Here is a 22,046-nt window from a genome sequence, read left to right as displayed (position 1 = left end):
GAGCATACCAAAGATATGAATAAAGGACTAGAATCAAGGACCCTAATGGATATCTGCATTGACACCCTTCTTATACAGAGGAGCAAGTCAGCCTCAGGAGGTTCATTCAGGGAGTTAGTGGCAGAGCCAAAATCAGAACTCACGTCTCCTGACTCTAAGCTCAGTACTTCCTTTATGATTCTTAATTACCATGAAGGGCTAGGAGAGTTAAATCCTATGTAAGAAACAGCAGCTGCCATGCAAAGGTACTGATGTTCCCTTCCACAAAACAAATAAAAAGTGAGAGGAATACTGATTATTAACATGTTTAGCTATCTACCTACCAATGTAAACTCATTTAAGTATGTATATTTTACATTATAACTATATGCAGTTGTTTAGTGTATATCTACATTCAAGTTTATCTCAAATGTTAGCATCTTCCCTGTTCCCTGGATGCTTGGACAATGACGGGGTGTGTGTGTATATGTATATAAAATTTAGAGCTAGAGGGTTCCTTCAGGGTGACATTAGTGATCATCTAATCCGGGGAGGCAAATGGTTTCATCATGGGTACAACTGGAGGCTTAGAGAAAAGAGGACCTTGCTGATTAGCACTGGCTGCATGGACATGGGCAGAGAGGGTAGCCACAAATTTGCTATCTCTGATCCAGCCACATTTCCTAATTTTGTAGATGAAGTAGATGAAGTCCAGAAAAATTAAGTTCATCCATTTATTCCTTCAACAAATACTTGCTGAATAGCTACCATGTGTGTGTACTTACTAAATGTAATGGATGCCAAGAAAAATATACTACTTGCCCCCATGAATCTTATATTGCAGTGGGGGACGCCAATGATAAACTCTACATAAAAATATTACCAATTGAGATGAATGCTCTAAAGGGCAGAAGGGAAGAATATTAAAACAGAATAATGAGAAGGGGGAGCTTCTTTATGGCTTCACTGTGCGGATATTTAAGCTGAGACTTAAGGATGGGAAAGAGATACATTGTCATGCAAGGAGTTGGAGGTGTTCTGCAAAGAGTGACTTGCCTGAAGTCACGTGCTCAGGACAGGTAGAGAACCTGGACGTGAGGCCACACTGCCTTTCTGTCCCTGCTAACAGCAGCATCCTTATTGGGGGAGGGGGAGATCTTCCTTCCACCTCCACATGGGGACCCTTAACCAGTTTCACTCAGTCTGCTGGAGTTTCATCTCCAGGCAATGCTGACTCACCTTCTCATGAGAAAGGGTATTTGTAAACAGAGAGTACATAAATAAGTAAACCTATTTTTGTGCCTTGCTGATTGTTGATAGGATACAATTAATGCCATCGAGGGCCTGACAGAGTATTCACTCCTGGTTAAAAAACTCCGCTTGAATATGGATATCAAAGTTTCTTACAAGCATAAAGGTGACCTCTATCATTATAAGATGACAGAGAAGAATTTCCTTGGGAGGCCAGTAGAGGTAAATAAAGGATTTTTTAATAGTATTTTATAATCGGATGGGAGCTTTGAAATCATCTGTTACAGATGCTAATACGTATTTTTCTAATTACCACATTTTAGATTATTTTAAGGTATATTTAAACATACAAGTAACTGGAAATAGTTCTTACTGTCCACAGCCTACAAATCCGTGTCTGTGCAAAGTAAATAAGCATGAGAAATAATATTGAATGCAAAAATCTTTCCAGGTGCCTTTCAATGATGACCTTGTTGTCCTAAGTACTGGACAAAACAATGGCTTGGCTACAGTGCATGTGAGTATTTCATGGAGAGCCGACTTAATTGGGGTTATGTGTCAGCTTGTACTAAGTAACGTAAAAGAAAGTTAGGGACTTTGCCACAAAGTTACAGAAATCTGGGCTTGTGTAACCATGACTGAGGTAAGAGTCATTTATCATTCTTTCTAGCTATCTTGGTAGCTGTCCCCACAATTTCTTTCTGAAAATGGTTTTATTAATCTTTATATGTATGTAGTCTGTGTATTTGTGGAAATTATATATATATATAATTATATAGAGAGATAAATAGTTTTTATGTCTATATATGTATATATACATGTGACTTGTATGTATACACTCATACGTGTATATACATGGATGCGGTGGTTAGTAACATAGTCTCACCTCATTTGTCCAGCATCATTGGGGATTGATGGATATGTAAGGGCTTAAGTTTCTTCTATTTTTAACCATAGATTGCATGGACACACATAAACAGCTTAGAAAAACGTGTAACTGCCAAATGCCTAAAATAAAATAAACTATGTATTCTGAGCATAAGTTAACATTCTATTGATTATTTAATTGTGTGCTCATCTTTAGTACATGTATTCCTTCAAAGATTGTTTATAAGATTGCATGAGGGTGGGGAGATGGATGGTCCACTTTTCTGTCACTTCTGGTCACTCTCACTATACCTACTTCTGGCAGCACCCCTGCCCTTCCATGCACACCTATAATTTGTTGTTACCACAGCGGTTTGTGGGCTGAAGAAAACCATACTTCATGACCTTGTGGTGTTCTCTGTAAAATTAGTGTACAGGCACAAGGATGAAAGTCTTAAAAACTTTCCTGTAGAGTGAGGTGCTCAGATTTGACTGCGTGGGATTTGGACCAAGGTTCTGACTGGACAGAGATCGTTTTTTGCTTACCTTGGGCTTCTCAGCTATGTTTCAAACTGTGGAGTTTGCTGAAGTCCAGTTGCTGGGAAAATGGTCTTTAATGTACACCATTTGCACTGGGTGGTGAAAATACTTTAAGCATCCCATTTCCAGCCACAGTACTGCCATACTACCTTTTCCACTCCCCATTTTAAACAGAATATTCTTGTTTACTTGTCCCAATATAGGTAAAAACTGTGTTTCACAAAACCAGTACCTCTGAGGAAATTTGCAGCTTCCATCTGAAAATTGAAACCCAGGAAATTGAAGGTAAAACAGCATGATTTACACTATAATTTTGGTTAAGCATAAAGAATGCCAAAGAGCTTCCCTGATTAGGAAAAACATGCTAAATCAAAAAAACAATTTTCTTATTCAAATTCTTTAACAGGTTGACATCTGAGTAAACATAACTGCCATTTATTATAATAGAGGTAACTAATAATAGTTGGAAATTGATATTAAATAACAATATCTAAGCTAAATGTATCCGCTATTGATCCAGAAATTGTTTTGACTAAAAATTACTTTAAGAATGTAACTAGCATTAAAAAAAAAAATGTAACTAGCTGTAAAGCCACAGAAGGGTCTAATTTCAGAAACTTGAATTTCTGTTACTTTTGTGTCAGTGTTCCATTCCCGGGCCCTGAATTTCTCTCATCACTCTGTTGGGTTTCCATCCCTTACCCTTTCTGTATCCCAAGAAGTCTGGCAAATGCACATTTCTCTGCCCCCATCTTCAACTTGATCTCTCCAGGACTTATGATCCTTTCTTAATGTGCCTTTTTTTTTAACCTGTGGCCCTCTCATCCCTCTTCTGATGGGTTGGTTCTCCCCTCCCAGTCCAGAAGCAAGGCCACTTGCACACCCCAGTTCTCCTTTACCCTCTGCCCTGATAGCTTCTGTTTGTGGCTCAGAAGCCTGTTCCTGCAGGAAATTTCCAACTACCAGCAAATCCAGGCGTCGGCTCTTCCTCCCTGCTACCTCCCCCAGACACGTGACCAACACATATTTACCTTAAATGACTCCTTCCTTAAATTATAAGTTCTTGGAGAGCAGAGAACTGTTCTAATGATTTCAAGACTTCCTGGGATTGTCAGTAGCCACGAATCTCCATTAAAATCATCAAAAGTGGCAACTTCCAAATCACAAATCATTTTTAAGTGTGTTTAGAGACGTGCTCATTAATGATTCTGTTCTGACATGTTGCAAAACAGCTAAAAACGGTTTACTCTTATTTTTGTTTGTTTGTTTGCTTGTTTGTTTGCTGTGTGTGCCAGCCCCCAGCTACAGCAACTCGGAATACAAGCGCATAGTGGCATGTGCCAGGTGAGCCCGTTTCCACCAAGGGGAGAGTAGACTTCAGGGTCTCACTTCTGCCAGAGTATTATTTCTCCAAATCTTTTTGAATTATAAGAATGTCCAGAAGATGCAAAATTGTTCGCTTTTTTAATGTGGAACATAGCAGGTATTCTTTTTTTTTTTTCGCATCTTTATTGGAGTATAAATTCTTTACAATGTTGTGTTAGTTTCTGCTGTACAACAAAGTGAATCAGCTATATGTATACATATATCCCCATATCCCCTCCCTCTTGAGCCTCCCTCCCACCATCCCTATCCCACCCCTCTAGGTATTCACAAAGCATCAAGTTGATCTCCTTGTGCTATGCAGCAGCTTCCCACTAGCCATCCATTTCACATTTGGTAGTGTATACATGTCAGTGCTACTCTCTCACTTCATCCCAGCTTCCCCTTCCCCACCCCCCCTCCCTGTGCCCTCAAGTCTGTTCTCTACGTCTGCGTCTTTATTCCTGCCCTGCCACTAGGTTCATTTGTACCACTTTTTAAAATTCCATATATATATGTGTTAGCATACGGTATTTGTTTTTCTCTTTCTGACTTACTTCACTCTGTATGACAGATTCTAGGTCCATCCACCGCACTACAAATAACTCAATTTTGTTCCTTTTTATGGCTGAGTAATATTCCATTGTATATATGTGTCACATCTTCTTTATCCATTCATTTGTTTTTGTTTGTTTGGTTTTTTTTTTGAATTTTTTTTTTACATAGCAGGCTCTTATTAGTTATCCATTTTATACATATTAGTGTATATATGTCAATCCCAATATCCCAATTCATCCCACCACCACCACCACCACCACCCCCCCGCCACTTTCCCCCCTTGGTGTCCATACATTTGTTCTCTACATCTGTGTCTCTATTTCTGCCCTGCAAACCGGTTCATCTGTACCATTTTTCTAGGTTCCACATATATGCGTTAATATATGATATTTGTTTTTCTCTTTCTGACTTACTTCACTCTGTATGACAGTCTCTAGATTCATCCACGTCTCTACAAATGACCCAATTTCGTTCCTTTTTATAGCTAATATTCCATTGTATATATGTACCACATCTTCTTTATCCATTCATCTGTTGATGGGCATTTAGGTTGCTGTCATGACTATTGTAACTAGTGCTGCAGTGAACATTGTGGTACATGTATCTTTTTGAATTATGGTTTTCTCAGGATATATGCCCAGTAGTGGGATTGCTGGGTCATATGGTAGTTCTAGTTTTAGTTTTTTAAGAAACCTCCATACTGTTTTCCATAGTGGCTGTATCAATTTACATTCCCACCAACAGTGCAGGAGGGTTCCCTTTTCTCCACACCATTATTAAATAGCTACTTACTGTACAGAACAGCTTTGTTTTGCTCATATATAGTTTTCTCTCCCATTTTTGACCTTTTTCTAATTCAAATACTAAAATATTAATTTGTCTTCCAGAAAGGTAAAGATATGATATATAAGTATTAGGAAAAGAAAGAGCAAAAGATTCTCTCAGAAGCAGCTTCCAATCTTTTACTTAGAAAAATCATGTTCACCCAGCAAAATCCTTGGCCGTTATCAGCCAGCCGGTGGTTCTCAAGTCAGGTTGCACGTTGAATTCAGCTGGAGAGATTTTAGAACTATGCAAAACTCCATCCGGGCTCACCCCTGGAGGTTCTTCTCAGCCAGGGCTGAGAACCATGGATGCCGAACCCTTAGCAAACTAACTCTAAGGCCTGAATTGGCCACTATCTTCATTTCCTATTGCTGCTAGTAACAATTTACCATAAATGTAATGACTTAAAACAACCCAAATTTATTATCTTATAATTCTGGGGGTCAGAAGTCCTAAAATCAAGGCGTTATTGGGACCACGTTCCTTCTGGAGGCTCTAGGGGAGAATCTACGTCCTAGCCTTTTCCAGATTCCAGAGGCACCTGCTCTCCTTGGCTTGTGGCCCCTCCCTCCATCTTCAAAGCCAGCAACACAGCATCTTCCAGTATCTCTCTCTGACTCAGACCCCTGCTTCCATCACCGTAACCTCCTTCTCTGACTCTCCTGTTTATTTCCCTTATAAAGACCCCTGTGATCACACTGGGCCCACGCAGATAATCAATCAGGAGAATCGCCCTGGCTCAAGATTCTTAACCTGATCACACCTACAAGTCCCTTTTGCTATGTAAGGTAACAAATTCACAGGTTCAGGGGATTAAGAGGTGGACATCTTTGGAGGCCATTATTCTGCTTACCAAACCACCATCCTAAAATGTTTATGAAAATATAGGTTTTTGAAAATATGTATATATACTTTAGTGATCACACAGAGTGAATCAGTTAATGGCAGAGCCAGGACTAGAACACAGGCTCCTTCCTTCTTTCAACCACCCCTTAGTACCTCCTGTTCTGTTCTGTTTCCTTAATTCTTCCTATGCTCAACAACTGGCTGGTATTTTGCTGTTTTTACTTATAATCACACATGATGAAAAGCACTCAGTATGGGTAACTTAGAAATTCCATAGAGTTGTGTCATAGATTGGAGCTGAAAAGGATTTTAGGGATGATATAGTAATCCTCTTATTTTAGAAATAAAGAAACTGAGGCCCCAAGAGGTGAAGTAACCGGCCAGATTCTCACAGAGTTAGAGGCAGAGCTAGGGCCTCAAAGCCCAGACCGTGATGCCCAGTCCAGTTTCTAAACCACGTCCTTCAATCAGTGTAATCTGAGACCACTGACCTTGAGGAATAGCACAGAATTTCTCACCACCTCCTTCCCAGCATTTTGCAGCCCTCTCTGTAGTCCCTAGCCCAGTCACTCTCTTCTCAGGATTCCTTCATCAGCTAGCCCACTCGAGGTCCCTCCTTCCTTCCTTGGCCAGTCTCTGCCATCTGTTCCCCCTCACACACCCTTCCTCATTCCCTAAGGTCCTGTTAAGGTCACCCTTTCCCAGGCAGCTTGCTTCCTGCCATTTCCACTCTTGGGTACCTCTCTTCTAGAGGACAGGGTGTGATCACTGTTTAAACCCATAGCACTTGTCGCAGGGAGGTATGAGCAAACTTGTTCTGGGCAAAGCTAGAATCAATGTGTGGGGCCTACAGGGAGGGCACAAGGACTCTATGATAGTGGAGCTGGACACCTGTGGGGCAGCCTCTGCCATGAAATACTCACATGACCTTCAGCAAATCAGCTTACTTCTCTGGGCCTCTTCTGTAAAGTAAGGATATTGGACTATCTGATCCCAAATTGCCTTCCGGTAGTTCCGCAACTCTGCTATACATTAAAAGGCTCTCATCAAAAACTTGTTCATTTGAACTCATTGACAGGAGGCCTAGTTCCAGATTGTTAATATACAAAAGATAGCAACAGAGATGTAATACTGCATATTCTACCCTTTGGTTTTTATAAACCGGGGACAAAATGTTCAAAAAAACCAGGTGGAACATGCTTTTGGCTCTGTGATGCTGAAGCTGGGTTGGATAAATTCCAAATGTAACTGTGCAGTACTTATTCATGTGAGAAATTCTTTGCTTTCAAATATACACTCTCCTGATTTAAAAAATGCCAGCACACAATTTCTATGTTCAGAGGGTCTCTTTCGTGTATTTAGCTTTTTACAACTTCTCTGTTGTATTCATAAGAAAAGAAAAAAGGATTTCATTTCTCTCCTTCTCCTGGAACAAAATGCCTTTGGGAAAGATTGCTGTCCTTGGCAGCAGGCAAAGGGCTTCTTGAAAGGAAGGTTTCTGTTCCACGGTTGAAACAGTCACCATGGCAACCAGTCATCAAGGCTCCAGCAACTTTTCATAGACACTCTTCACTCAGGAGGCCCTTTTCCATCATGTTGACAGAGTATTTGCATCTGTGAGCCAGAGCTCTCTGCTTCTGGTGACACTCACCCATCCAATTAGGGAGATGCTAGATGTCACATTTCAGTTCCAAGTTGCCTTATATTTTGTTCTAAATTGTTAATTTGGTGAAGAATGGGGTTAAATTTTTATAAGCCAGAAATTTTATAATACTTAAATTTTTATGGTAAATATGACATCTAAAACTTCTAGTAGGGTCTGCTTTATATATGTTCAATAAGATATGATTGGGGAAAAGAGGTCCCTTGCCACCTCACTAATGCAAATAATACCTCCCATTGCACTCATATTTATTCCTTTGGGTGAGATCAGTTCATTTTCCCCTTTATGAAGCTGTCTCACCAGGCTCTTCCTTTAATCCCAACTGCTCTCCCAAGCTCCCCTCTCAAATGTCCGGCTGCCTCTCCCACATGATAAGGTGAGGCTGGAATCTAAAACTCAACCTTTGCAGAACCACACTCCCATCCAGTCCTTACCCCACCAACCTGCTCCTCTTTTAAGTATTCTAACTTTGCTTAATTGTAGCAACAGGCCTCTCTGCCTCTCAAGATGAAGCCTTGGAATTATAAAGATAAATTTAAAACACGAGTTTATACTTCTTCACAGTTAATTTTACAAAAAAGAAAATGAGCTCTAGAAAGGGAAAATAATTTGGGGAAAACTCTCAGCAGAACTGGGATAAAACCCAAATTTCCTGATTTGGGAATTTACTGAAATGGGAATTTCAGTATTCTTTTCTCTCATACCAGAAAAACAAAAACAAAACAAACCAAATCTCCCATCTTACCCCCTTTGCCTTTCTCCTCAGCTTCCCCACAAGCACAATTCCTAGACGAAGGATAGTCCTTGAAACATTTTTTTAAATAAAATATCTATTATGAAAATTTTAGAAAATAGAGAAAAGCATGGAAAAGAGATAATCACGTATAATCTCATCATCCAGAGAAAGTAGCTGCTAACATTTTAGTGTGTTTCCTTCCAGTCTTTTCCTGAACATGCTTATTGAGTTTCTTTCCAATATACAATTAATTTTCTTCTTTGAATATTCTCCGTTAGAAAAAGAACTAGGATGAGAATCAAGAGACTCATGCAGCTCTGAGGTGAACTAGTCATGTGAGCTTGAACAAGTACCTTATCTCATCCTCGGTTTCCTCAACTAGCTAATTAGGAGCTTGGACTGAATGGCTTTTATGATCTCTTCCAACCCCAGAATGGGGGTCCATTGAGATTACCGGTCAAGTGAGTGAAGAGTTGGAATAGATGACTCAGAAATCTCTTGCATCTCTAAAGTTCAGAGATTGCAACACATATATTGTAAAGAAGCAAATAACTGGAGACTCAAATTAGAAAGTTAAAGCCTACCAAGGAACAGGGGCTTTTCTTAAAGAATCTTATCCATTTATTTATTTCATTTCCTAATCTCTAATTTATTTTAGCTACAAGCTCAGCAGTCAAGAATCATCATCTGGGTCCTCCCATGCAGTGATGGATATCTCTTTGCCTACTGGAGTCAATGCAAACCCAGAAGACTTAAAAGCTGTAAATGTTTTCTTTTATATATTGTTATGGATACTTGCTTTTATTTATTGCATTATTTTACAAACAAAGCTATTTCCATTCCTTCTAATAGTCACTTTCATAGACTCAGCCAGAATATTCTTTTCAAACCAACAATCTACCTAAGTTTTTATTTTTCAAAGTGAAATAGGGACATATAATTGCATGGTCTGAAAAATGTGAGTGCATATGATGACATGTTCAGACTTTTTCAAGGGAGGAGCTGCTCTTCAATGTCTTTAAATAGTGGATTACATCCCCGTGACCTAACATTCCATCACTGGGTGAATGCATTTAAACAAAAAGTCCATGAAATTAAATTTGAGCTTTCCTCTTTGTTCCCTTAGCTTGTGGAAAGGGTTGATCAACTATTAACTGATTATGAAATCAAAGATGGACATGTTATTCTGCAACTGAATTCGGTAGGTTCCACCTCTCACCATTCTTCATTTATTATTACTATTCAAAATTTGCAGCCTAAAATATTATGAGTCTCTCCTCTCCCATGATTTTCTTAAACCTTGAATTTGTCAAACAGATTCCTGCCAATGAGTTCCTTTGTGTTCGATTCCGGATAGTTGAACTTTTTCAAGTTGGGTTCCTGAGTCCTACTACTTTCACAGTGTATGAGTACCACAGACCAGGTAATCAACTCTACTCTAAAGTTTCTTCAGAGGACTGCTTTGTATTCATTATGGAACCTGTAGAAATGCACTAGAGGCCTGCAGATTTTATATATCGCCTCTCCCAGGGCTCATTCCTCACAAACATTCCCCACTTGGGCAAACAACTGCTGTGTGACATTGAACAAATCATCTCACCTCTCTGGTCCTCAGTTTCTTCATGTTTAGAATAACTGGATTAGACTGCTCCCAACTTAAATTCTTTGCCTCAAGTTTATCTTTGATGTTCAGATTTACTATTCATTGCATCTCTCCTTTTTAGAGATGCCCACTCACCCTACTATTTCTTTAATCCTCCCAGAATCAACTTCTTCTCCACCTATAATCTCATCACATTTTGCAGAGAGCTCTATTATAGCAGTTGCCACATTGCATTGTTATTACTGGTTTCTCCACAACCCCAGACAGAATGTTTTCATCCTTGTGCCCCTAGCACAGTGTCAGGTACATAATGTGTATTGATAAATGTCGAATGAATGACCCCCACGTTTGATCATTCAGCCACTTCTGAGAATATTAAGTGATTGGAGAGCACTTTGGTTCACAAGACAGAAGACTTCACTTTGGACAGTTCTACTTGTTGCAAAATTCTTAAAGTGAAGCAAACTCTGAGACCCATTCAATCTAGTTTTACTTCGGAAATCATATAGAACATAGTTAGCCTCTCTTCTCCTTGAGTGACAGAAAAAAAACCCCAAAACTATGTAAATATATAGTTTCTTTTCTTCTCCAGCCTAAATAATTACCAATTACAATTCTTTCAATAGACTCTCATGTAACATAATTTTTTTCCTCTCATTCATTGAAGCACCAAATATTTTCATTCTAAGAAATGAATATTGAAGAGTAAAATTTCAAGCACAGAAAGGGAGAATATTTTGAGGGTAAAGGGGCCCATGTTAGGACAGGCAATTCATAATTTAACTTCCTTGGGCCTCAGCTACAAAAAGAGGGCTTAGAATAGGTGATCTCCAAGGTCTCGTGGGAGAGACTCATTGATGGGGTAAATTGTTGTGCGTTCATCAGGCCACCTCTTCTAACTGCACTTTCATTGCTGCAGATAAACAGTGCACCATGTTTTATAGCACGTCCCATACCAAACTTCAGAAAGTCTGTGAAGGAGTAATGTGCAAATGTGTCGAAGGTAAACTTTGTTTAATGTGTTTAGGCTGCATGCTTGTTTAAAGCAGCCACTCATAATCTGGGACTAATCTGGGGGAAGCTGTTTGACAAACTGTCATTTCTCAGAAGTAGAAATGTAATCTCATCTGATTGAAAGCTCATTCCTTGAACACTGTACAGCTACTTCTCGACAGCTCTGGGACAACCCGATAGTTCCTACTGTACAGAGGCAGAGAAATACCATCCAGATGGTTGTTGGATATCAGACGGATAACATGATGTGAAATTGTTACTTTTCACCTGGTCTTTTTAGTGTAATAGGACCATAGCCTAAGAGAACAGAGGCTCCAGACTGAGCCACTAGCTCCTCTTTCTTTCCCCTTGTCCTTCCCAGATAGTGACATTCTCCATTCAGTCTTTCATCTATCAAGGCAGCCTTGTTGGCCAAGGAAAAGACCCAGAGCTCACCAATAATCAGCAATTGACTCCATGAGGGTCTGGGTTCATTTTGGTTTTATTTTGTTTTTCAAAATCCTTAAAATCTATACATTTCTTAGGTACTTATTGCTCCATCTTAGAGCTGTAAGTCAGTCAACTCATCAATTTGGTTCCTTCAAGGGACTTTTGATTATACTCAAAATGGAAAAATTTCTTCCTTTCTTCAATGAAGCATATATATTTCTAAAGAGCTGAATGTGGAGTGACTACCCATTCTAAGAATAAGTCTCTTGTTCAAGATTTTGTTTTTCTTTGTTTTGTTTTGTTTTTGCTTTACATACTGTTTCACTTTATGGAAGAGGAGAAAATGGACAGGTCTTAGGAATCTGGTATTTGTAAGATTATATTAGATTGTCTCAGGGCTGATGAGAAAGAACTGTGTTTACTCCCAAAGCTGTCTGTTCCTTACATTAACCTAACTTGTACTGTTTTTCACAAAATCCAGCTGACTGTGGACAAATGCAGGCAGAACTGGATCTGACAATCTCTGCTGCTACTAGAAAAGAAACAGCATGTAAACCAGAGATTGCATATGGTAGGTTCAAAAGTTCAATGTATAGTTTCATTAAACATGACATTTTATGAAAACATGATCAGTTAGGAAGATCTACAACTTTACACAGTGATTATATAGATACAACATTCCACATGTTCCCTTGAAGGAAAATGTCATCAATTTTCAGCATTAACATGAAAAGTTATTTATCCTTCAGCAAAGAAATAGGATTTTCATTAAAAATGATAGGAGTGAGGTGCACATGCAGCCAAGACACTTTATTCCAACCGACCCCATTGAATTAAAGGTGCTAAAACATATTCAAAGAGAATATTTGAGAAGCCACAGAGGCATAAGATTTCACTACTGCATTCTTCCAGTCAATTGAGCAGAAACAGAGACAAAGATGGTTCGGGGGTCTGGGTGCTTTCCAAATCCCTCCAAAGACAAGGTAAAAATATCAGTACTAAATAATTTTTAATATATGCACAGTCGCAATCCATGTTTGAGACTCTCTCCATTTCAAAAGGAGCATCTCCTTCTTGTTGTCCAGACCTCAGAGCTAAATCAAATGCCCAAGTACAGTTGTAGTCTTGTCTCAAATTCCTCATAGAATTAGATCCTTTATTTTCTGTCCATAATTTCTAATGTTTATTTGTGGCTTTATTAATAGAGAAAGAGAGAGAGAGAGAGAGAGCACACAGATTATACACTAGTTCAAATCTTTTCTTGAAAATTGGTAGGGGGTTATTTATAAATAAAAAATAAGAACAGTGCTGTTCGTGTAGCATTTTGTGTTTACCAACTGCTTTCATATATGGTTTCTCATTGGTGTCCCATAAGCCCCCTTGGAGGTAACAGAGAATTATCCTTATTTTACCAATGAAGAAAGTGAGGGTCTGGGAGACCAAATAATTTGCTCAAAGTCATGCCAGAAGTAATAGAACTAGGATGCATCCTGGTCTCCAGCATTATTTCCATCATATCACGCTGAATTCTCTGAATGGAAATACAGCCATAAGAATGAATTTTGTATGGCTCATGGTCTTTCCTTCAAATTCATCTTGAGTTTTTAAAAAATACTAAAAGTTGCCTAACTCAGCCAAGACCCACTGCCACTTTTAAAATACATTGAGACTTGAAGAGAATACTATATTGTTTTAACAATTTTTTTCTAAAATTTAGAAGAACCAAGTTATTTCTTCCCTCCATAAAAGAACTATTTTAACTCTTAAATATAAGAAATCTATTTTAACACAGAGAGTAAATGCAATCTGGATTTAGTTCATTACATTCAAGAAAAAACTTAGCTGTCTTTTTTGGAGCTACAGGTTAATGCTGGAATAATAGAATAGAAACAAAATTAAATAATTCCCTCTATCCACCTATGGCCACAGTAGGTACATTGCCCATATCCACCATAAATACTTAAGAATCTGAAATTCAGGACAGTCTTCAAGCTACTGACTTACACAGCCTTCAGTTCTGCCACAATGAGTTCATTCATTCGTCTATATGCCTTGCTAGCTAGCTAGGATCTCAAAAATGGACAAAAACTTTTAGGTCATTCATTTCAACCCCATCGAAAGCAAAAATAAGAGGATTTTTTTCTCAGGCCATATAGAAGAGATGGGTCCCTTCAAGCTGGTCATTTCAGAGCTGAGATCAAACACACCATAGGTTAAACATTGATGCCTGAATGAAGAGAAAACAGGATTGAGAATGTTTCATGTCAGATAGTTGCCGATCCAAGCAAAGATGGGTTGGAAAATGGAGTCCTATCAAAAACCAAAGATCAAAGCCAGTGGAGGTATCTGAAGAATGGAGGCAAGGGAACAGAGAGTCTCACATGGCAGGCCCGAGTGACAGAGAAGGAAGGGGCTCTTTGAAGTGCCCCATAGGCATGACTCCATTCATCTCAAAGATCCGAATCTGAACTTTACACCTAAGGCTTGTTTTGTTTGATTTTGTGTGCTTCTGTCTTTTAATTTAATATTGCTCTTATCCTAACCAGCCTGTTCCATAACAGTGACCAGAGATAGTGATTCTAAGTAGAGTGAGTCATTACAGTCATGACCAGTAGAATCACACTGGGAATATTTGGGAAGGCTTCTTGGAAGAAATGAGATTTACTGCAGGGTGCCCATAAGAGCTTGCCATGCTTCATTTCTCATTTGTTTGACGGACTCTGGCTTCTATTGGACACAGCAGTAGTGGTAATAAGCATGAATTATTGTGTATGTGTGTGTTTTTTTTAACCAGCTTATAAAGTTAAGATCATAGCCATCACTGAAGAAAATGCTTTTGTTAAGTATACCACAACCCTCCTGGATATCTACAAAGCTGGTAAGAATTCATTCATTCATTCTTTCATTCAACAAATACTTAGTCCTTACTATGTGGCAGGCATTATATTAGACACAGAGGATACAATGTGAATAACACAGCCATAGGTCCTGCCTTCATAAAATTTATATTCTATTTGAGGAGACACGTTTTTTAAAAAAGGAGATGGACAAATAAACAATTATAAATCATAAGTATTATAGTTGAAACAGATGCGGAATTAATGGGGGAAACTCCTTTGGAGTGATAGCAGATGGCGTCTTTTAGGAGATGATATTAGGAGTTAGCCATTCTTAAAGGGCAGAGTAGAGGGAACCAGATGGGCAGGAGCTGGGTCATACAGGGGTTTATAAGGCATGGTGAGAAATTTGGATTTTATTCTAGAAGTTCAAAGGGAAGCTAATAAACGGTTTTAGGTAGGCAAGAAACATTTTATGATGTATGGTTTTAAAAATCATCCTGGCTTCTATTGGAGGGCACCAGAGTTGAAACAGGGAAACCAGTTAGGAGCATCTATGAAGTGCAAAATGGCTCAGATGCCATGTGAGTTTTGATAGGATAAGTGAGCTTCAGTAACCAATACAAAAAATAAATTCATATGTAAAATAACACATAAAACATTTAAAAATATGTTCCCTTTTATTCTTTAAGTAAACTGAGCTACAAATACTGTCAAACTGCTTGTAATGATGTAAATAGTAACACAAATGATTCATTAAATCATGTTTAACCCCAAGTAAGTTTTTTTGTTGTTTTGTGGGTTTTTTTTTTTTAAGAAACTGTCAGTGTTATTTTGCTTGACTCACTCACTCGGATGGGGGCCCCTGTTTGTGCTTCGATTTGACAACAAGGAACCACATCAAATTTTTCCAATTGCATGTCTACTGATAGTCATTACATGACCTATAGCCTCAATAAGTAATTTCTCCTAATAGCAGCAGTATCATGCATGGTACTGAACACTTTCTCAGTTGCTGCTGAACTAGCAGTAATTACATTCAAATGTTTCTAGTCCTTATGATACCATCTAACATTTTCATGTATTTAATATATCTCTATTATCAGCTAAATTATAAAAACAATTTACTGAGAAGTCATATTTAATTTTCCTAATTTTCTTAATTTTTATTCCCCGTCAACCCTCAGAGTTTTACAAACATCATTGACAAAGTTTCAGAATTCACAGGTTTTACATAACTTAAAAGTTCATTATATTTTTTGCTTTTGTCACTAAAAACAAAAACACTTTCATACAATTAGTTTTTCTCTTAAATTGATATTTTATTTTGTTTTATATCAAACGACATGTGATTCTTCATTTTGTAACAGCTCTTGCTTCATTTTCATATTTCCTTTACTTATTTTTCTACGATCAGTTTTATCATTCATTCATTAATCTGTCAGCTTATTAAAGCTGAAACATTTTTTTCTTGAATACATAAAGATAGTATTGACATAATTGCTAGAATATCATAGGCAAATCACTAAAACACATATATATTCACTTTCTAAATGTTTACTCCTATATCTGTCAAAGTGAATCTATCAGACTTGATATGACTTATAAACTGCCTTTGCAGTTCTAGCACTACTGGCTGCCTGTCAAAATCCCAATATTTTTCCAATTTTTATTAATGCAGTTGTCTGAGGTCTTCACACTATTACTTAATTCTGTCTAGTGTATATTAGCTATGTGGTAGTGAATATCAAATTTATGAAAACAATATCTAAAGTGATTTGTGTCTCTGATTGCATTATCCAGAGACACTTGATAGGTGATTCAGTCAAACTGAAACAGCTGGAAATTTCAGGATTTTTACTGAAGCCCCAGACTTCTCCCTGGCATTACATTTGCACCAATAAAGTGTTCATGTAAATATTTCTCATTGACACCTTTTTTCTCGAACAGTTTGATATGCTGTACCGTTGTTCCTTCCAATACCTTGAGTTCAACAAAACCCATTAAGCCATCTTCAAAGTCTCTAATTTTTCATTTTAAGTTATTTAAAACACATGTTATATTAAATAGTTGATTTTCTCAATAATAATTGAAATTTTATTTTATTACCTTATTCATATTTTTCAAAAAGCTGTGTTCTCATTTCAGTACATATAAATTTTGCAATAAGTAGGACCATAAATCTAAATTGTGGCAATACGTTTACATTGGTTTTTTTGGAAATGTTATCAAGTATTTCAACTCTGAAAATGTTTGATTTTTTTTTTTTAAACATCTTTATTGGAGTATAATTGCTTTACAATGGTGTGTTAGTTTCTGCTTTATAACGAAGTGAATCAGTTATACATATACATATGTTCCCATATCTCTTCCCTCTTGCATCTCCTTCCCTCCCACCCTCCCTATCCCACCCCTCTAGGTGTTTGATTATTTTTAACCATACACTAGAGTTTAAAATTCTAATAGTTTCCAAATTTTTCTTTGCTTGATCAATACTCTGACAACGTTTTTTCTGATTTTTATTATTTCAAATGTTTTACTGTATGAAGTTGATTTGTGATGTTATTTTTTTTCTCATTGATGATCACAAGTGTTCCTTATTTGAAACACGATTGCCATTCTGACAAAATAGGTAAGCGTTTAGCACTTTGATCTTTTCACAACCCAATTTTCAAGCACTTTTTGCATCCAACATTCACATCACAAGCAATAATAAGCCATTCCTATTTTTACTGAAATAATCAAGTGCTTTTCATTCCAGAAATACAAATTACTTATTTTGTATCAATTCTTGCCTACTATCAAAAGACATTCCAGACTGTTCTGAATTTTCTGCAGCATCAGATGATTCCCAAGCTGCAGTTTTGTTTGTTTTTTTAAAAATTTTTTGGCTGCATTGGGTCTTCATTGCTGCGCGCAGGCTTTCTCTAGTTGTGGTAAGCGGGGGCTACTCTTCATTGCGTTGCGCGGGCTTCTCATTGCGGTGGCTTCTCTTCTTGCAGAGCACGGGCTCTAGGAGCGAGGTCTTCAGTAGTTGCAGCACACAGGCTCAGTAGCTGTGACTCACGGGCTCTAGAGCGCAGGCTCAGTAGTTGTGGCGCACGGGCTTACTTGCTCTGTGGCATGTGAGATCTTCCTGGACCAGGATTCGAACCCGTGTGCCCTGCACTGGTAGGTGGATTCTTAACCACTGCACCACCAGGGAAGTCCCTGCAGTTCTCTTTTTTTATTAATTTATTTATTTCTGGCTGCCTTGGGTCTTCATTGCTGCATGCGGGCTTTCTCTAGTTACTGCAAGCGGGGCCCACTCCTCGCCGCGGTGCGCAGGCTTCTCGTTGCGGTGGCCTCTCTTGCTGTGGAGCACGGGCTCTAGGCATGCGGGCTTCAGTAGTTGTGGCACACCGGCCTAGCCGCTCTGTAGCATGTGAACTCTTACCGGACCAGGGCTCGAACCCATATCCCCTGCATTGGCAGGCAGATTCTTAACCACTGCACCACCAGGGAAATCCCTGCAGTTCTTTATTGATATCATTTCTTCTTTGTTCTCCTGTCAGTTCAGAAGATTCATATTTATGATAGTTAAAAGGAAATGTTAAGAAAATTTTGTATACTTTGTTATCTAGTCATTCTGGGTGTTAGTTTTTAATATATATAGATTTTAAATTCATATAAACATTAAAACACCACACACTATTTACACAAGAATTGCTGCTCACTAACAATAAACCAAAATAAAAACTAAACGACTTAGAATCAAGGGCAACTATGTGGTTCAAGGATAATGATGTTATTATCCTATGATTGGTGTTTCTCCTAAAGCACAGGATGCATAGAGTAGGTGAGGGTATAAATGAAAAAAAGATGAGTGATTGTTGAAACTGAGGTTGATTAATTATTCTCCCTTCTGAATATGCTTGAAGTTTCCCATAACAAAAGGTTTTAAAAAATAATAAGCCCCCCTGCAGCCACACTGCTTACCAGGACAGGGGCTGACTTGGCAAATCGTGCTGGGAAGGGTGTTTAGGTGTTGCTGCAACAGGAAGTCATGTATTAATGGTCACTGGGAGAGCCGAAGAACATTAGCTTGAACTAACATGAGTACACTAGAATTTATAGTACTAATTAAAGTTTACCATTTATACATTACTATTATATGCTATTTAGCAACAGGTTCAGAATTTTTTCAGGATTTTTTAAAATGTTTTTCTTTAATTTATTTTATTTATTTATTTTTGGCTGCGTTGGGTCTTCATTGCTACACGTGGGCTTTCTCTAGTTGCGGCGGGTGGGGCTACTCTTCATTGCGGTACACGGGCTTCTCAATGCGGTGGCTTCTCTTGTTGCGGAGCATGGGCTTTAGGCACACAGGCTTCAGTAGTTGTGGCACGCAGGCTCAGTAGTTGTGGCGCACGGGCTTAGTTGCTCCGTGACATGTGGGATCTTCCCGGACCAGGGCTCGAACCTGTGTCCCCTGCATTGGCAGGCGGATTCTTAACCACTGTGCCACCAGGGAAGCCTGAGGATTTAATAATTAGTATGACTTTGCCAGAGTTTAATAACTGGATATCAGTCCTGAATTTATAGCAATGAATTCCCTGTCCTGGATTCAAAAAGTTTCCAGCCTAGCAGAGGAATCAGGCATGTGGAGTGAAACATTATGATAGAAATTCAAGTATAATGGAGTAAGGGGAAGACAGATACTTATGACAAAGAGCATCAGGGAATGTTTACTGGATACTGTGAGAACTGAAGATGTGTTTAAAGATGGGTAGACATTCAACAGGCCAACACGAAGAAGAATGCATTCCAGGCAGAGAGTCAGCTTCTTGGCTACGTACTAGTTCTTTGGGAATCCCAAAGTTATCCTCCTTAAAATTTTTTAGTCTTTCACATGTCTTGCACTTTTCTACAGAGTTGCCCATTGCCAGCTACCAAATCCTTTTTTATTTTCCTGTGTGACATATGGAGATTAATATTGTTCAGCTCTAAAGAGGTTCTTTTAATTCCTGGTTCTACAAGAGTAATAATGAAAAGCGCTTATATAGTGCTTACTGTGTTCTAAGCACTTTTCATATAGTAACCCATTTAATCTCACAACAGTTCTGCAGGGTAGGTTTTACTGTGATGCCCATTTTTTGGATGAGGGGTCTGAGCTTCATTTGTCTGGGGTCACACAGCCAGGAAGTGGCAGAGCTGGGGTTTAGCCTGGGGAGCCTAATCCCAGAGTCCAAAGTCTTTTTTTTTTTTTTTTTTTCACACACACACACTGTATTTTATTTTTACAAGAGATAAATAAACTGACACCAAGCATTGTAAATGGATGACCACAACAAAAGCAACAATGATTGCAATTACCAAACACGAAACACACTCATACTATGTCATAATATTGCAGTCCGAAGTCTTAACCACATGGACATTGCCTATAGCCATTAGCCTGTCAATAGAAATTTACACTGAATAATAAATAGCCATGAGGAACTGGAATGCTCGAAAGAGTTAATAATTTTGACATTGTGACAAGAATGTGATAACCTTACTTGTGTGTCTCTCAGGAGAAGCTGCTGCTGAGAAAGACTCTGAAATCACCTTCATTAAAAAGACAACCTGTGTTAACGCTGACCTGGAAGAAGGAAAACAGTACTTAATTATGGGTAAAGAGGCCCTGCAGATAAAATACAATTTCCGTTTCAAGTAAGTCACCAATATTTTGGAGTCTCTGATCTTCCCTCCAAAACGGAGTGCAATTTATTCTTAAACATAACTGCGTGTTCTTATGTGCCCTGCTGTTAACCCGCAAACCATTAGGAGCATAAATGAAATAATGTGACTTTAAAACAAAGAGCTCCTCAAAACCACCAGGGTAGCTAAGGACGCACTGAGGATAAACCAGTTGAGTGCTCAGGTCTGACAATGAATCTGGTGGTGCTCACTGACCCCCCTTTACCACATGTGTTCCCTCAGTAAGTTCTTAGGCTGTTGTGTTTTAAAGAGGACAGTGTTTGGATACACGTTTTATTATCTGTTTTTTAAAAATAGACATTGAAACAGATGCTGTTCCTGCCTTTAACCATGGGAGCCCCAAGCAGCTCATGATCCCCAGGGTTTTGTGGACCTTCCTGGGGAGAGACGGGTCCAGAAGTATTTGGCCGGCAACCTGATCCCTGGGCACCTGAGCAGCCTGGCCTCAACTGAATTCAGCTCTTCTCTCTCTGTGGCCATCATCACAAATGCTTTGTTTGCATTATTTCTTGGCAGGTACATCTACCCGTTAGATTCCTTGACCTGGATTGAATATTGGCCCACAGACACCGGGTGTCCATCATGCCAAGCATTTTTAGCGAATCTAGATGAGTTTACTGAAGACATCTTTTTAAATGGCTGTGAAAACGCCTAAAGAAGGTCAGCTGCATCCAGTTTTCACTATGGACTCCTGTTGAAGTTTGTTCCTTTTTTTTTTTCCAGCGTTCACAGCTGGGCTTATTTGGAGAGCTCACTCTACTTAGAATTAGGGACACTTGCTTTTATTAGAGAACGATTTTAAGAGCAGTAACTCTGAAATAACATGTCCTTGGGGGGCATGGAGACAGACACTCATTCCAAGGTTATTGGACACCAGAAGCAATAAATTGGAACCCTCCTAAAACCTACCACTCAGGAATGTTTGCTGGGGATGAAAGAATAGCCCCATTGAAATGTAGTATCTTACAAAAACATGGCCTTTGCTTGAAAGAAAATACCAAGGAACAGAAGACTGATCATTAAAGCCTGCCTTTGCTTTCAAAATGTGCGAAAAAGCGTGTTATTTTATGCTAGGTCAGCTTCAACCACACAAAGACAGGCAAATTGAGAGAAGTAGAGAAAGCAGCCCCGGAGACCTGAGAAGGCCTCACCTCAGAGACCTCAGCAACCTGAGAAGGTAGGAGACTTGCCGTTGCCCCCTCCCCTCCTGTTGCCCTCTCCTTACCCTCATGGGGATCCCTCTACTCCCCTCCCCACCCACCCAGCACATACTCATTTCCCCTGGAACTTGTTCTCCTGGAAGGCAAGCAACCTAATGAAGAGAAACCTAGTGGGAATCAGGAGCCCTAACCAGGTCTCTGAGCCTCCATTGGGGGTTTATAAATGAGGATTTCTAACAGGGGACTCATTTTTAAGTGACATTTTGCAGCACTTTAGATTCTATGGAAGAATTCTCACATACATTTCCATTTAATGTATCCAGAATCTCACGAGGTACAGGAATTATTATTATCCCCATTTACAGATGAGGACTTTGAGGCTCAGAAAAGTGAAGCAGTTTTCCCAGCCTTGTAAGGGGCAGAGTGGGAGAGCAAACCCCAAGGCTCACTCACAGTCTAAATACATCCCTCTTCCACCTCTCTGCCCCATCCCATTGCTCGTCGGGTTTAATTTCCTAAGACCAAGTCAGGATGCAGGTGGAGTTTCTTAGATTTAGTTTAACCAGCCCCACTGAAATATCACAAGGAAACATAAACTCTGGGTGAAATGGTAACAGTGACTAAAATGCATTCC

The 22,046-nt window shown here is 38.9% G+C and overlaps 1 protein-coding gene across 2 annotated transcripts in view; it reads left to right on the top strand.

Moving 5' to 3' along the window:
- C5 (complement C5) overlaps nt 1-21,296 on the top strand; it is a 79,241-nt gene extending 57,945 nt beyond the window's left edge. For both annotated transcript variants that reach the window (XM_059925511.1, XM_059925510.1), the window contains exons 30-41: nt 1,300-1,452; nt 1,682-1,747; nt 2,841-2,922; nt 3,933-3,981; nt 9,286-9,388; nt 9,754-9,828; nt 9,945-10,050; nt 11,150-11,233; nt 12,155-12,244; nt 14,468-14,551; nt 20,066-20,204; nt 20,769-21,296. In XM_059925511.1, coding sequence (XP_059781494.1) covers nt 1,300-1,452; nt 1,682-1,747; nt 2,841-2,922; nt 3,933-3,981; nt 9,286-9,388; nt 9,754-9,828; nt 9,945-10,050; nt 11,150-11,233; nt 12,155-12,244; nt 14,468-14,551; nt 20,066-20,204; nt 20,769-20,907 — 1,170 coding nt within the window. In that variant the 3' untranslated portion in view covers nt 20,908-21,296. The remainder of the gene's footprint in view (nt 1-1,299; nt 1,453-1,681; nt 1,748-2,840; nt 2,923-3,932; nt 3,982-9,285; nt 9,389-9,753; nt 9,829-9,944; nt 10,051-11,149; nt 11,234-12,154; nt 12,245-14,467; nt 14,552-20,065; nt 20,205-20,768) is intronic.
- Nucleotides 21,297-22,046: the final 750 nt, after the last annotated feature.

The sequence above is a fragment of the Balaenoptera ricei genome, chromosome 6 (genome assembly GCF_028023285.1).
Source record: "Balaenoptera ricei isolate mBalRic1 chromosome 6, mBalRic1.hap2, whole genome shotgun sequence".
Taxonomy (NCBI): domain Eukaryota; kingdom Metazoa; phylum Chordata; class Mammalia; order Artiodactyla; family Balaenopteridae; genus Balaenoptera; species Balaenoptera ricei.
This window is presented reverse-complemented; position numbering and strand designations above follow the sequence as displayed.